At 32.0% G+C, this 15,504-nt stretch overlaps 2 protein-coding genes across 2 annotated transcripts; one reads left to right on the top strand and one right to left on the bottom strand.

Annotated features, from left to right (window-relative positions):
- Positions 1–2,137: 2,137 nt before the first annotated feature.
- On the bottom strand, positions 2,138–5,504 carry LOC143052442 (elastase-like). Its single transcript, XM_076225476.1, has 2 exons — positions 5,373–5,504; positions 2,138–4,120 (listed from the first exon to the last, which is right to left on the bottom strand). The coding sequence occupies exons 1-2, from the start codon at positions 5,413–5,415 to the stop codon at positions 2,283–2,285; spliced, it is 1,881 nt and encodes a 626-aa protein (XP_076081591.1). The 5' UTR covers positions 5,416–5,504; the 3' UTR covers positions 2,138–2,282.
- Positions 5,505–9,056: 3,552 nt separating this feature from the next.
- LOC143052440 (cathepsin L-like peptidase) lies at positions 9,057–15,288 on the top strand. Its single transcript, XM_076225474.1, has 8 exons — positions 9,057–9,196; positions 10,458–10,597; positions 11,114–11,219; positions 11,800–11,958; positions 12,627–12,750; positions 13,644–13,744; positions 14,280–14,557; positions 15,036–15,288. Exons 2-8 carry the CDS (start codon positions 10,458–10,460, stop codon positions 15,133–15,135), a joined length of 1,008 nt encoding a protein of 335 aa, XP_076081589.1. The 5' UTR covers positions 9,057–9,196; the 3' UTR covers positions 15,136–15,288.
- The last annotated feature ends 216 nt before the right edge of the window (positions 15,289–15,504 follow it).

Here is a 15,504-nt window from a genome sequence, read left to right as displayed (position 1 = left end):
AATAATTGCACTTATGATATTGAATTTTGTCAGTCATTTTACATGACTTCTCATATTAATTTTTTGTTTAAATGTTGCGTAAATTTGTAAATAAAATCAGATGTGGGCCATATGTCAATGTAATAGCCATCACCTCTGCAACACAAATAACCAACATTTATCATATTTTAGCAGAGATATTAAAATGTTTAAAGAATGTTCAGATACAATGTATGAATGTTGTATTTTCACAGTAAAAACACAACGACATATTTTTTTACTGAAATTTTATCACAATTGAAAAATAAGAAACACAAAAATCTGTTGCTGAATGTCTGTCTGGAAAGTCGATCTTATATTAAAAACGTCTCCTTAAGGTGGTACCCAACACTTTCACTAAAATTAATTTGGCTATTTTAATTTTCATAAAATTTTGTCAAAGTATTTACTTTGACCCTTTAACAAAAATATAAAAATTTCAAAAATTTTGAACCAACCGTTTTGTCAGAAAAATTACACTGGTTACTGTATATAGCAGTTTGACTAACACCAATTTTGATCATTGAGAAGCTTAATATTACGACACAACGTAATTAAAACGTTAAGCTGACTTTACAGAGTTATCTCCCTGTAGATTTAGGTACCACCTTAAGTGAGAAAATATTTTATTGTCCCATATTTGATTGTTTTCTCAAATGTATGAAAAATCAACGTAGAAAAAAAGTAATAAAGATTTGTAAAACAAACTTATATAGAATGAAATTCAAAACAGTGTAGCTGTGGTCATTGATTGACACATTAAAATCATCCATTGACTGGGACAATTTAGGTGAACGTTTGTATGTAACGACCAATGCTCACTATGTACTTTTTAAAGACACTTAAACTATGGGGTCACCAAAGGTTCTCAACACCTAAATAAAGTAATTCGAAAAATTAATCAGAAATAACACGATATTTTGATTTATATCAATTATATAAATCAAAACACAAAGGTTATTCCTGATTAATTTTTCGAATTATTTTATAATTAAAGGCGTTAAGAAACCTTTGGTGACCCCACAGTTTAAATGTCTATCGTAGGTACGTCGTGAACAGTGGTCGTTACAGACAAACGTTCACGTAAATTGTCCCAGTCAATGGATGATTTTAATGTGTCAATCAATGGCCACAGCTACACTGTTTTGAATTTCATTCTAATTCAAGTTGATTGCCTGTGTACATCATCACAAAATCCATACCATATGTACGGTGATAGCAAACATTCTACAAAGTTGAAAGTAATCTTAAATGCTTTTAGTGCCGTATGGCGGACAATGTATGAAAATTAAGAGGCAGTTTTTCTGTTGACCTACCTGGTCATTCTTCGTTTGAATTTCAAACAATAACCTGTTTGTACCCGAGACTTCAAAACATGTAATTGCTTTATTTACAAGCACATAGCCACGAAGGAGAAAGGTTATAAAGGCTGCTAGTTGGTAAGATAATCTTTCAATTTTTTTTTCAAAATTATTACTTCGTGATCTATCATGTAATAGAGGGGCGAAATATATCAGATGGACATTCATACTCATAGATCAAAAATAAACTAACAGCGCCATGGCTAAAAAAGAAAAAAGACAAACAGACAAAACAATAGTACACAAAACACAAAATAGAAAACAATTTAAAGAATAAGCAACAAATACCGCACCAAAAACTAGCGGTGATCTCAGTATTTTTTTTTATATTAACAGCCGTATTTCATAAATGAATGTTAAACCAAAAAATGTATGTATAACATCTACTTTTTTTTACATCTATTTTTTTTTCTTCAAAATATGTATTCTTATAATGGAGTATCGATATAGTATTTCTTATAATGAATTATCGATAATTGACAAGTCAACTGATTTTTACAGTTTGTTCATTAAATTTTATGCTGTTACTCCACTATCCCAGAAAATGCGGGTAAGGCGCTTGCACTAAAAGGTTTAGGCTGATTGTAGGTCAAATAGTGGTAATGCATACCTGAAATATGTCAGTGAAACTACAAAATATGAAGAATAAGTTAAAATGAGAGATGAGCAAACTTCTAAAACAATTGTATATGTCATTCATAAGCCATGAGTAATGACAAAATTACTCGGCCAAAGTGAATGAAAATTACAAAAACATGTTGTTACAATTAGGTTTATATTCACATAATTACAAAACAAACACTAAAATTGCCGGATGCACAAATGCATATATAATTTAAATCATCGTGTCACATTTCAAATCTACATGTTGGTTGTTTACAAACAATGCAAGGTCAACATCAGCTAGCGCGCAGTTGTTGTTAAAGTAACCCCAGAGAATGATGAATGTTTGGGAACCAAATGAAGAAATGCATATTGCATTGTTTTTCTGTCTATATACAAGACTTCTGTATTGCCTTTTCTAATTGAACGATATACATAATCCTCCTTTGATAGTGTTTGATAAAAACTGACATACATATCAACGTCCCCTTCTCCCCTGCTCGTCGTGACTTGGATTCTTTTCACATCGGAACCAGATAATTTATGTAATTTCTTGAAATCTAGCCGAAATAATAGAACTTTATTTGCTGAATTCACTTTAAGGTCTTTTATCTCCATATATTCACTGACCATACGGATATGGTCTTCTACACTACAAATTTCTATTCCAACATTTGAAAGAGCATGAACGATATGAATTAATTGATAACTAAGATCGTAAGCGGCCTTCAAAAGACCACATCCAGCATTATTAAAATCCGAGGTTTCATGCCAGAAAAATCTACTGGCATATGTAAATAAAATAAAAATATCTTTCCATTCTAAATTGTCCCTAAGAACACAAGCAACTCTGTTAAAAATGCCACTAGAATAGTGAACGTTTAAATCTTCAGTGAAGTCTTTGACATGAACAATTGAACGGCCATCTTTATCCTGGTCACATAAATCTCTTACAACCAATTGTTGTTCGTTTGCTACGATTCCATCACCAGCCTTGTTATCCGTAGTTTTTGTTATATACCATTCTGCTGCCTCGCCAATAATGTCAGATATTGATTCACATATGGCTCCTGATTGTCCGCTGTATTCAAGATTTGTATGTTCATCAGTAAACGCGTGACCAATTTCATGACCAATGACGTCAATAACGGCGTACGGATAAAGGACAAATGGTATTCCGTCACCGATTTCAACAGCTACGTTATTTGGGTCAAAGTGCGCAGTTTCATTTTTTCCATAGTGTACACACACTTTGACTGGTGTCTTTGCTACGGGGGGCAAATGTATCCAGTCTCGAAACATTTGAAATATCCTTGTACTATAGTAGTAGACATCACTCAGTGGAGAATATGCATCGTTCACTTCGTCCTTAAATCCATCAGAACATCGAAATGTAAAGGGTAAATCTGGTTTGTCTAAATTGTTATGTAAATGAAACACACGCACATCCTCATTTTGGAGTGAACACTGGTTTCCGTTTTGCTGTACGTGAAGAAATGGCATATCCACTCCGTATTTATGTTGTCCAGTCTTTATATTACCTCCGACTGATTTAAGATTGTAGGATTTTAGTTTAGGTATTTGTTTAATTATTTGCCCAGTTTCTGCTGAAATAAAAAATCCAGGAAGTGACACATGATTGTTTATTTTCAAACGAAAGGAAACATCGTAGACTAAAATTGCCCTTTTATCTAAAGTGTATATAAATATTCGGATATTCTCGCTATCAACTTCAGCCTCTTTATGGAAAACGGTAGCATTTTCCACTGCTATATTGAATGCCTGACTTTCAGAAATTATTTTATTCTCCGTTATATTATCTGGAATCTCGTGGAGTAATTTGCCGTCTGCCTGTCCTGTATATTCGTTAGTAGTTTTATCTGTTTCAATCGAAGCGTAGGCATCATAAACAGGGATTCCGTTAAATTTTTCACGATATTTAACTATGATAGTCCCTTCGGAAGTCACTTCTTTGTCAACCTGTTCGAGTTCTTCGAACTGTTCCAATCCAACAAGATCACGTGGTGATAACCGATGAAGAGATCGTCTGTCACGTGGATTCATAGAAACAGAGAGTCTTTGTGAAATACGTTGTGAAACATCTACCCACTGAACTGAGCAAACACTATCAGAGAAAACTACAATACAAAAAGTACAATAAAGAAAAAAATCTATGTATTCTATTTATATTTCTTTTAAAGTAACTGACTTTTACGGAATCTAATTGGTGGACATGTAGTTGCTGTTGTTGTTGTTTGGGGTGGGGGTCTTTAGATGACTAGTTTACATGGATTGAAGGCCTCAAAGTGACTTTGAGATGAAGAACATCAATGACCTTTTGTGTGTGTTTTTTTGTTGTACTGTCGATAATTTGATAATTTTAAGTGTAAACAGATTTCAATGATTTCTTTTTTCCTTCATATTAAGGAACAAGTTCGATGTATCCATCACATGTTTCACAATTTGTCTTATCAGGGCCTTTTATAGTTAACTACTAGAACACAGCCGTGATATCGCGGGTCCGTGACTGAATTAAAGTATATAACTATGCGCTAGCATTATTTTAGTATTTGTATTGTCATCTGATAAAGTCATGCCGATTATAAGATACACAGTTTTCTCTGCTTTCAAATCTTTCTGTTTGAACCCGTCGAACTGGAACTTATCAATTATTGGTAAATTATACATGTATTAATTATTTGGAAAAAAAAGGTCCTGGAATGGAGTATTTTTTAATCAACTGCATTTTCCTATATTAGTTATAAATAAAGTTGAATTCTTTGATTCGCTGTTTTACGTCATGCCCGCTAACAAATTGAAAACTCTACCTATACGCCTTATTTTTAGTCCAGATTTTTAGTATTCGTATTGTTATCTTAGAAAGTCTTATTGATTAGAATACTACAATAGGTAACAATTCGACAATTTAGTAGTGTCAACCCTGTGATTATGACCCGTGTATATAGCATATTAATCCTGAATACACCGTTTGTTGGTGCGCCTGTTAGATGTGGAACGTACAGATAAGGTAATAGGTAACAGGTGAATATACTATTGGTATCGGTATCGGACTCGACCCGGAACTTCTTAATTATTGGCAATATTAATTACGTGGAAAACAAAAGGGCCTGGAGTGGTGTAATTTTTAATCTACACCTTTGTACTATATTAGTTATATATAAAGTTGAATTCTTTGATTCGTCGTTTTTACGTGATGACGGCTGACAAATTGGACCTCGTAATTTTAGTATTATATAGATGCAATATGGTATCGGCTTTGACCATTGTTGGCATATACATTGCTAATTGTCTCATTGGTAATACTGCCATGTCCTACAGTATGTTTTCGTCATATCATATGCAAAAAGAATATCAAAATAAAAGTCTTACCCAAAAGGAGGTACACGCAGCTAAACATGTATATTCTATCCATTATATATATATGTTTTATGTCTTGTCCAAGCAACGGCCTATTTATCACCTTATCAGCTACACGCTCTCCGCTATATATTTGCTTGTTCCCTGTCAATTTAGCTTCTATTTATACCAGCTACATTCCTATTCGTTGCAATTAACCCCACAACATATACTAAAATTGGCTTCATTATAATTCATAAATACCAGGTTAAAGGTTACATGTAGTAAATACAATTACCTCTAATGCCTACAATTTTCTGTATCATTAAGTCTGATGAATATATTATATATATATATGCAGAGATGTGTGAATTATAAAGGTCAATTATTGTGAATTGTGAAGGTAACTTTTATTGAGGATAGTCAAAATTACCCATCAAATTGGTTTGAAGTGTCAATTGTTTTGCCATTTGATTTCCTGGAATTTTGCTTATATGGTAAAAAATATTTCAAATGCATTTCGAAATATTTGAAAATGTTAACTGCGCTGATAAAAATTATGGGTATTATTTTATTGAAGTTTCGTAGGAATCGTTAGTTGTGTTGTATCCAAGGTTTCTTGCGTTTCCTTTGTGTTGTATTTCATAAGATTTTTTGTCTGTGTTTTATGTAAACAAAAAAAAGATGCGTTTTATAATGTTTCTATGTGTCTAGTTTGTATTGTGTTTCATTAGCAAATTTCAGAATTTTGATATTTTGATGTTTTATGACACGTGTTTTGTAGATTATTTTTGTTCTACTGTACAAAATGGTTTCTTTGGTTTCAATAGTGTTTTGATAGTGTTTCAATAGTGTTTCGATAGTGTTGTATTTAGTAAAACACTTCATGGATTTCATTACTGATGTGTTTAAATTGTTTTCGGGTTTCATTAGTGTTGGAGGTTTTTTGGGTTTGAGTTGTAAGATACATGTTTAATAAGATAATTTTATGTTATGTAAGAACGTGTTCTACAGAGTAGTGCGTTGTACGTTGTACCTTTCTTGGTTAAGGATGTTTAACTACACAAGGCCTTTCTTTTTGTCATTTTTAAGTCCTTGGGGTCAATTTTCATGAATAAGATGAGTTATTGAGACGACATATACAAACAAATTGATAACCCCCAACACTCAATGATAAAGAATGTTGATTTTAGTATCTCTTTATTAATGTGATATTTATTTTCAAGATTACAAACACGGCAATTGAAAAAAAGTCAAGAATATACTACGCGGACAAACATGCTTCAAGAGGGTCCAAAGTTTTATTGATACGAGATCCTTAATGTGTCACCAACCATGGATATACTGTGTAATTTATTACAAAGACAGCTGATATATTTTCCAGTCTGCTCTTTCTGTACAGATTTTCATTGTACGCCCTTGCATGTACCTATTTTTGTTAAAGAACTCAACAAGGATACCAGGCGTAAAATTTGGTGCGCAAGACGTGCGTGTCGTCTTGATTAAACTCGTTAGTTTCGCCCGAAACATCAAATAGTCGAAAGGTCAAACTAAGGAAGATTTAAAACAGTTATCTTTTGTTCCAAGTAAGCTAGTTTCCTCTACACCGACGTATGAAGTTCAAGATTTATGGCAATCATGTTGCCTACCAGTTTCATAATCAGTTCCAATGTGCATGGCTATTACGTAAATTGTATGAGAATCAAGATTAACGGTAATCATGTTGCATACAAGTCTTAATCAGAACCAAGATTAACAGTAATCATGTTGCATACATCATGTACATGTACCAGTCTTGATATCAGTACGAATGCGCTTGGCTGTGTACGTGTAAATAAAAACCACATATATTTAGTGCATACACATGTACAATATACGAACATTTAAAAGTAGTCCATAAACACATTATATGTAGTAAGCAAATCAAATTGAACAAATGCAGTGTTCACTGTACACTTTTTACACGTGACGTAATATTAGCTTTAAGTTAAGATATAAACAAATGAACTAAGTAAACCATTTCATAGAGAATTCGTGTAAATGTAATCGAAATAGTTTTAAATTTAATTGAACATTTGCAAACACTGCGCTCACATATTTTCGGGTTTTTCCCTAAACTTGTAAGACATAATTAATATGCCTTTCCCATGTACATTTGGTATATATCGGCCAATTAAGTTATTTTGTTTGTTTCACGAATGTTCTGATATTTGGTACTTGAAGATAACACCAGACTTCAGTCCTATTTCAAAATACCAACAAGAACTGATGTACGTCAGAAATGGATTGACCGACTAAATCAAGGGAAAGCCAATTAAATTATTAATATAAATTTCGCCTTGTAAAATGAACTTTACCCTTCCTAAATGTCAAATACACCTTTTAGTGTAGTATTTAAATGTAATTTTTGAATATAAAATATTTTTAAATTAAATGATTATAAAAGTGTAGGAGGGGATCAAGGCCATTTATAATAAACGATAACTACATTATATAGTATTTGAAAGTTAAAATAGTTTCGAATTTCATTCATACTTATACATAGGATGGAATGGCATGGTCGCGTGAGAATAGAAAAATAAAAAAAGTGAAATGATATAAAACAAGCCATAAGCGGAATTAAAAATAGACCCACTATGATCAAAATAATGAAAAATGTTGAAGAGACATACTACAATCCGCAAAACTCTACACTTTAAACCAATCAAAAGCAAGCGTTGAAAACAGGTGCTCCGGAAGGGTAAGCAGTTTAATCTCTACTAGTGACATCCGCCGTGTTACAATTAACGTTGATAAGTCTGCTCCAGTGATAAAAGAAGGTCTGGGACAGAACAGAGAATATTGGGCAACACAAATATTTAAAACAACACGTTATTAATTTCATGCGTTCGAATCTGTTTTTCTGGATTGACCTTCATCAGGAACACTTTAAGCCAAACATTTGAAAGCCAAGGATGTATACGTTTTAAAGAACCGAAAACGTTGAAGAGCTACAAAATGTATAAACATTAAATGTCCAGAATATTAAAAGGCAACATTTGGTTTGTTACAAAGAATAGTGAAGAATAGACAAAAAAATAAAAATGAATAAAAAATACCAGTATGATAGGGTGCTGTAATAAAAAGAATAAAGAATATTTTTTGGGAAAATAAAGAATAGAGAATAATGACATAACAAATTGAAGAATGTAGAGATGAATGATCTCGACTCTCTTTACCATTATACAGATTCGGAACAGTATTGTCTCTAGTGTAACTTTAGAATAAGACATAACCTAGTTTATAAGCAAACGCTAATGTAAGGAAATTCCTAAGATCTGTCGGTTTGTGAAAGTGCGCATACGATATGTCTTTAGAAAAAATCAAACATTCACAAATTTAACGAACTCTTAGGAAAATTCGAAACGGAAAATCTGTAAACAAATGGGAAAAAACCAAAAGCTCAAACACATAAACGATTTGATAACAAGCATTTTCTGCTGAAGAGAATGATGGGTTTTATAGCTAGCCAATGCTCTCACTTGTATGATTCTATCATATTGACAAACATGTCTAAAAAAAAAAACCCAGACATACTTGAGGTAAAAATATCAAATATTAAACCACAGAGTTCAACAAATAGTACAAGATAGTACAATCTACTTTTCGAACGAAAAAAAGTGAATTATAATATATGCAGATCATTGTTTAAACATTACATAAAAATGTCCATATTCTATGACATACATGTACTAGTATTAACGAAATCATATGAATTTTTGTACCACGTGGAATACCTCGGGATTCATCACCTATAGCGTATGATATAAAAAGATAAACAAAGTTATCTGACATTACTGTGTCTCTAAACAACCAAGGTAAGTGGATCAACTTTAGTTAAGGTTAACTCAAATTTTAGATACATGTAGTTTTTATGTTCAATATTTCTTGATGCAATTCAGCAGTTTTTCGTTTGGGTTTTATTCGCTAATTTTTCCAATTTTTCCACATAAACTTAATTGTCAAAACTTTTGGAATAAATAAATAGTTAAACATATTAAAACATGTGACCGCAAAAACAAACTAATTAATAAATATGCGTAGCAAATGCATTATGATACAATGCTATTTGATCGCGAATTTTGAGATTTTTTTTACTTCATATATAATTGCTAACTTAGTCTTTTCATTAAATGGACGATTGAATAAACAAACAAAGACAAAGAGACGTTAAAGTAGTGGAAATACGGGATTTATTTTGTATGTAAAATATAGCTTTTATATGTATATCAATGTAAAACCGCATATTCCCAAAATAAAATGTTGTTTTCTGTAGTAGTATAGCTACTTAGAGAGAAGGTTTACATTTGGAAAAATATGACCTTGGTTTCAATCTTTTTCATGAAATATAAACAAGGTCAATATTTGATTATTAAATGGTTATTTGACAACACCTGATAGGTTAAACAATTCTTTTCCAAGGAGTACTGTATGGTGTTCAGATCTTGACAATACATAAGGAATGTCAGTTGTACATTATGTAAAAAAAAATAGTTCTAAACTAACGATACAAAAATGCACTTTTATGTATGACAGTAGACGTGGCACATAAATGTACACGAAAAAGAGGGAAAGACACGATTTTTAGAATATGAGATATTGGTGGTAGAAAAATGTTCATTCGGGATGTAGGATATATTGAGTTAAAAAAGTCGAATCTTGAAAAATGGAAACATTTTACACATAAATAAAATGCATGACAAACTTGAACAATTCACCGTGCATTCTTCTTGCACGAATAAAAATTGACCTGTCCAAGATGTAGAAATATGAGGCCCACCGAGTACTTCTATCTTGTTTTGTGTCGAGTACATGCATGTATATAATAAAAATGAGAATGGACATGGGGAATGTGTCAAAGCGACAACAACCCGACCATAGAGTAGACAACAGCCGAAGGCCAGCGATCGGTCTTCAATGTAGCGAGAAACTCCCGCACCCGAATCTTTATTCGAGACTATGCCGCAGACCCGACTTTTATCATAACTATTTGAAATAAGAACACCGTGTTACCCCTCGCAACTTCAATTAATGTTTTATATACATGTACGTAAGATTTTCTTTTTATTCTATCCCTAGATGTTCCGTTTGATGATAATCGCCGCTGTCACTGTTGCTGCCCTGGCCTCTACACTGGTAACACCAGAACTAGATGACCAATGGGAGAGCTTCAAAGACTTGTACAACAAACAATATGGCGAACAGGAACATTTAATGAGGTTAATATACGTTAATTTATTCACTACATGGAATGAATAAATTAAAACAAGGTCAAATATAATAATTAAAATTATCTTTGTTTTCAAAATTCCAATAGGGAACATACTTTATATAATTGTAAATTGGTTTATTGATACAATTAGTTAAAATTATGTCAAAGGATGATATTGAACTAAATTTTTATAAACATGTTTTGCTCTATTTCGCCTGGGTTTAACACGTCCTTTTGTTTTCTATTTTGAATTACTCAATATTGTGTTATAAATGCTGTGGTCTGCTATCTTAATCTACATGTTAAAAATTTTGCTTAGTGTTGATGGCCGCATTTAAAGGTTAATACAAAATTTGTTCAAGAATGATATCACACGACCTATTGTTGTTTATGCATTTTCGTCCTTTTGTCACGGGTGAATTGTTACCTCACTGACAATCATACTAGCTCTCCTGAACAATTTCAAAAAAATGCTGTAAATTATTTTCACCAATATTTGACCTCATTTGTGATATATTTTCAGGCGTTTAATTTGGGAGAGCAACTTGAGATACATACAAAAACACAACCTGGATGCAGACAAAGGTCTTCATTCATATATTCTTGGAGAAAATGAATATTCTGATATGGTTAGTATTATATACTGTGTACATTGGATGTTTGTTATGGGGTTAGAATATTAAACATTCAAGAGCAAGACTATTAAAGTTAAATACGCTTTTCATAGTGTCGAGGAAAATAAAGCCTTATTAGTACCACAATTTATATTTAGATGTGAATAGGAAATATTAAAAGATCTTGATTTCAAAGTATCTTAAATGATCTAAAGTAATTGCCAAAAAATAAACAACAATAGAAAGGGTATGATTAAAACAATGTTTTTGCTGCCTTACATATTTGAAACATTCAAATTACATTTTGTAAGTACAAGTTCCAAACTAGGTAGAAATGTACTGAACCTAAAATAATTTAAAGTTCAATATTTCTATGAGTATATAGATCCTATGTGTAACAATTTCTGATGCATAACTGCATGCCAGATCTTAACATGACACATTCTTGTACTATTTTAAGCAACCTAAAATAGAATTACAGGCATGCATGTAACTGTAAAGATTGTATGACAGGGCAAATATGTAGAAAAAATCCTAATTCAGAAAAAAAACCTCTATTAGTTTGGTACAATAACTATTATTTTTATTTTTGCAGACACACAAAGAATTTGTATCAGTAATGAATGGATATATTATGCCAAATGGTAGCAAGAAAGGAGACACATTCATGGCACCAATTGGAGTAGAACTGAAGGATGTCCCTACATCTGTTGATTGGAGAACCAAGGGTTACGTCACTGAGGTCAAAAACCAGGTATGTGTTCTTCCTCAAATGGATAAAAAATCACTGCATATAAACATGACAAAAATGTTGTATATTAAGTAGCCAATCTAGCAACAGCAACTTCTATCTGGCACTGTTGTAATTTTTAAAATTATTTAAGATAATCTTTTCCTTTACAGACAATCAGCTTTTTAGTTTACCGGAGCAAGTTCTACTAGATTATTTCTTTCAGTGTAGATTGATGGTATGGCGTTATTGAAACACAAATTATTTTGTTGGTACTTGCAATGACAGAATGTATACATAATTACGAAGAAAATATATAATCTTCTATCTTGAACCTTTTTAAAAGTGCTTACTCAAAAGATATAAGATAAAAACAATTGCCTGCAACAATGAGCAATTCACCATAAACCTAACAAACCGTAGATAAAGTTAGGTAATCTAAAAAAAAAAAAAATCAGCAATTGTAAACTTACCTTCTTATGCGTACTTATTATAAACTGTGTGTCCTGTGAAGTTCTTGTCCTAAACATGCATGAAATATATACCACTGAACGTTATTAAGTAACCAACAATCAATCAGTCAACCCTGTGGGATTCTCCTTTAAATGCATATGAATTTTCAAAATATGTAATTTTCCTTGTGTTTGTTATCTTCTCACACGATCTTTAAAAATTGTTTTCTTTTACCACAGGGACAATGTGGATCATGTTGGGCCTTTTCAACAACCGGTTCCCTGGAAGGTCAGACGTTCAAGAAAACACAGAAACTAGTGTCACTTTCTGAACAGAACTTAGTGGACTGCTCATCAAGAGAAGGTTAGCTTTTTATGCCCCAATTATGGGCATTATCTTTTCTGGTCTGTGGGTCCGTCCATCCGTCTGTTCGTTCGTTCGTCCCGCTTCAGGTTCAAGTTTTTGGTTGAGGTCGTTTTTGATGAAGTTGAAGTCAAATCAACTTGAAACTTAGTACACATGTTCCTTATGATATTGTCTTTCTAATTTTAATGCCAAATCAGAGGTTTCCCCCCATTTTTACGGTCCATTGAAAATAGAAAATGATAGTGCGGATGGGGCATCCGTGTACTATGAACAAATTCTTGTTTATTAATATGTCGTCTAACAACATTCTGTCTACTTTGGTCGCTATCTGTTTTGTAAGCGTCACAGTTTGTTATCCTACAAATCCTTGTAAATGTCTGAAACTGCATATCGTGATAATTACTTTATTTGCTTTGTTCACACATTGTTGTTTATATGTTGGAATTATATGCCACTGCCATATAAGTAAGATGTTTAGCTAGTCACCTTTTTCTACCTGAGGAAATGCATTTAGTGCGAACTATGATAATTATTTTTACCTGTTTATAAACTTTTAAACATATATCAATATGCTTTTAAATGTGCTATGCTATGATTTTTAAACTTTTAACTCTGCTAGGTCAAACCTGCCGTTCCCGGATAAAAGAGGAGGATAGTCATACAAATTAAATATTACAAAAGCGAAAAGGTCCTATTTTAAAAAGCGCAAATGTCCTATGATTTGAAGCGCAAGTGTCCAAAAAAAAAAAAGCGCAAAAGTCCTATGAAAAAGTGCAAACGTCCCGCCCGTGATTGATTAAGTTTTTAGTCTTTAGTCTGTTAAATGAAATACAAAATTAAAAAAAAAATTACTTTGTATTTTTTAACAATTATCGACATTTTTGTTTCAGGTAACAAGGGATGTCAAGGAGGATTAATGGACAATGGCTTCACATACATTAAAGTTAATAATGGCATTGATACTGAGCAGTCATATCCATACAAAGCCAGGGTAACCGGTTTATACATTTTAGCGTGTCCTTTCATCTTAATTCTCAGTTAAATATTATATGTTTTTACATAACTTATTTTTTTGTTTTCTCGTTGTTTGAAAGTACATTTAAGATGATACCAATTTGTTCAGAGTTTACTCTTTTTACATGCTTTTTCGTTAGCCTTGACTTAGTTTTATTGTTTATTTATTTGTTGGGGTATTTTAATAAATATATTTATTCTTTTGTCAACTGCAAAATTACAATTTTCACAGTTATGATCTAGGATATTTATATGTAAGATATTAAGGTGGCATAAAAAATGGCGGTCAAAATTAAGAAAAATTTGCCAAAAAAAAAACAAAAAAACATCGGCCATAATTTACGTAGAAAAAGACATTGAAACAATGTTAAGATCATTCTTATTATGTTGATTTATAATCCAAAAGTGAACTTTCAAATTGAATATGTCGGCCATATAACTAAATTAAGTAATTAGCTACACGTGTTCAAGTATTGTATCTTGTCTCTGATACTATTTATTCTCACTTTTAGACAGGATTTTTCTGTAGATTTAAAAAGGCTGACATAGGAGCAACAGATACCGGATATGTTGACATCAAAAGAGGAAGCGAGGATGAATTGCAAATGGCGGTTGCCACAGTTGGACCCATTTCCGTTGCTATGGATGCTGGTCACCCATCATTCCAACATTATAAAACTGGAGTATACAGTGAAGCAAAATGTAGTTCATCACAATTGGATCATGGTGTGTTGGCTGTAGGTTATGGTAGCAGTGATTCAAGTGAAGATTACTGGATTGTTAAAAACAGGTAACAAATAAAACAAGTTTTTAGCTGTTGTCTGCTCTATGGTCGGTGTTGTTGTCTCTTTGTCACATTCCCCATTTCCATTCTCAATTTCATTTCGGTGGTATGTATTTATTTATGTTTTCATGATAAGTTATGTAGTGATTTACTTTTTGTATAATAAGAATTAAAATTATACGTTTGACTTTTCTATATTTTGTTTTAAATGTATACATGGTATACGCTTGAAGGAAGAATTTTATTCCCATAATTCTTTTATATGCCGATGGAGAGTTTACATTTCGGGAAAACAAAGCTAGCTCTTTAAAGTTGTTGATCTGTTTTCCAGGTATATATTTTTTAGGTACATTTAAACGTTTGATTGGTTTTCAAAGCTGACTATGTTGATGCTTTTTTCTAAAGTTATATTTAAATGTGCTGTTTTTAAAGATTTTGTAATATACGTTTTTATTAAGGCCTAATCTTTTTTTTTACTTTACAGTTGGGGTACTACCTGGGGTATGAAAGGATATTTTGAAATGTCCAGAAATAAAGAAAACATGTGTGGAATTGCAACCCAAGCCAGTTATCCTAAAGTATAGAAGACTAGTTACTGCAATGCACAGAGTCATATATCATACTAGTGACATTTAGTTTCGAACAGCAACAAATAGTGTAATCTTAAAAAGGATAAAAAGAACATATTTTTGCATGTTCATAATACGACGAAGAAATAAATGTTTTATGAAGTGAAATGTATTGTTTATTTTATTTGAATTAAAAAAAGTTAAACGAACGAACCAATTATAAAACAATATTTCAAAATTACTTGCATTCTAACTATCAATGTTAAACATGTAGACAGATCGTTGATAGTCTTCGTTAAATGCTCATTCAATTAGAGGAGGAAGGGAAACATAAATGGTTGATGATGTATATTGTAGTCTACATGTCTTGGCTTACTGGATGTA

This window comes from Mytilus galloprovincialis, chromosome 11 (assembly GCF_965363235.1).
Source record: "Mytilus galloprovincialis chromosome 11, xbMytGall1.hap1.1, whole genome shotgun sequence".
Taxonomy (NCBI): domain Eukaryota; kingdom Metazoa; phylum Mollusca; class Bivalvia; order Mytilida; family Mytilidae; genus Mytilus; species Mytilus galloprovincialis.
This window is presented reverse-complemented; position numbering and strand designations above follow the sequence as displayed.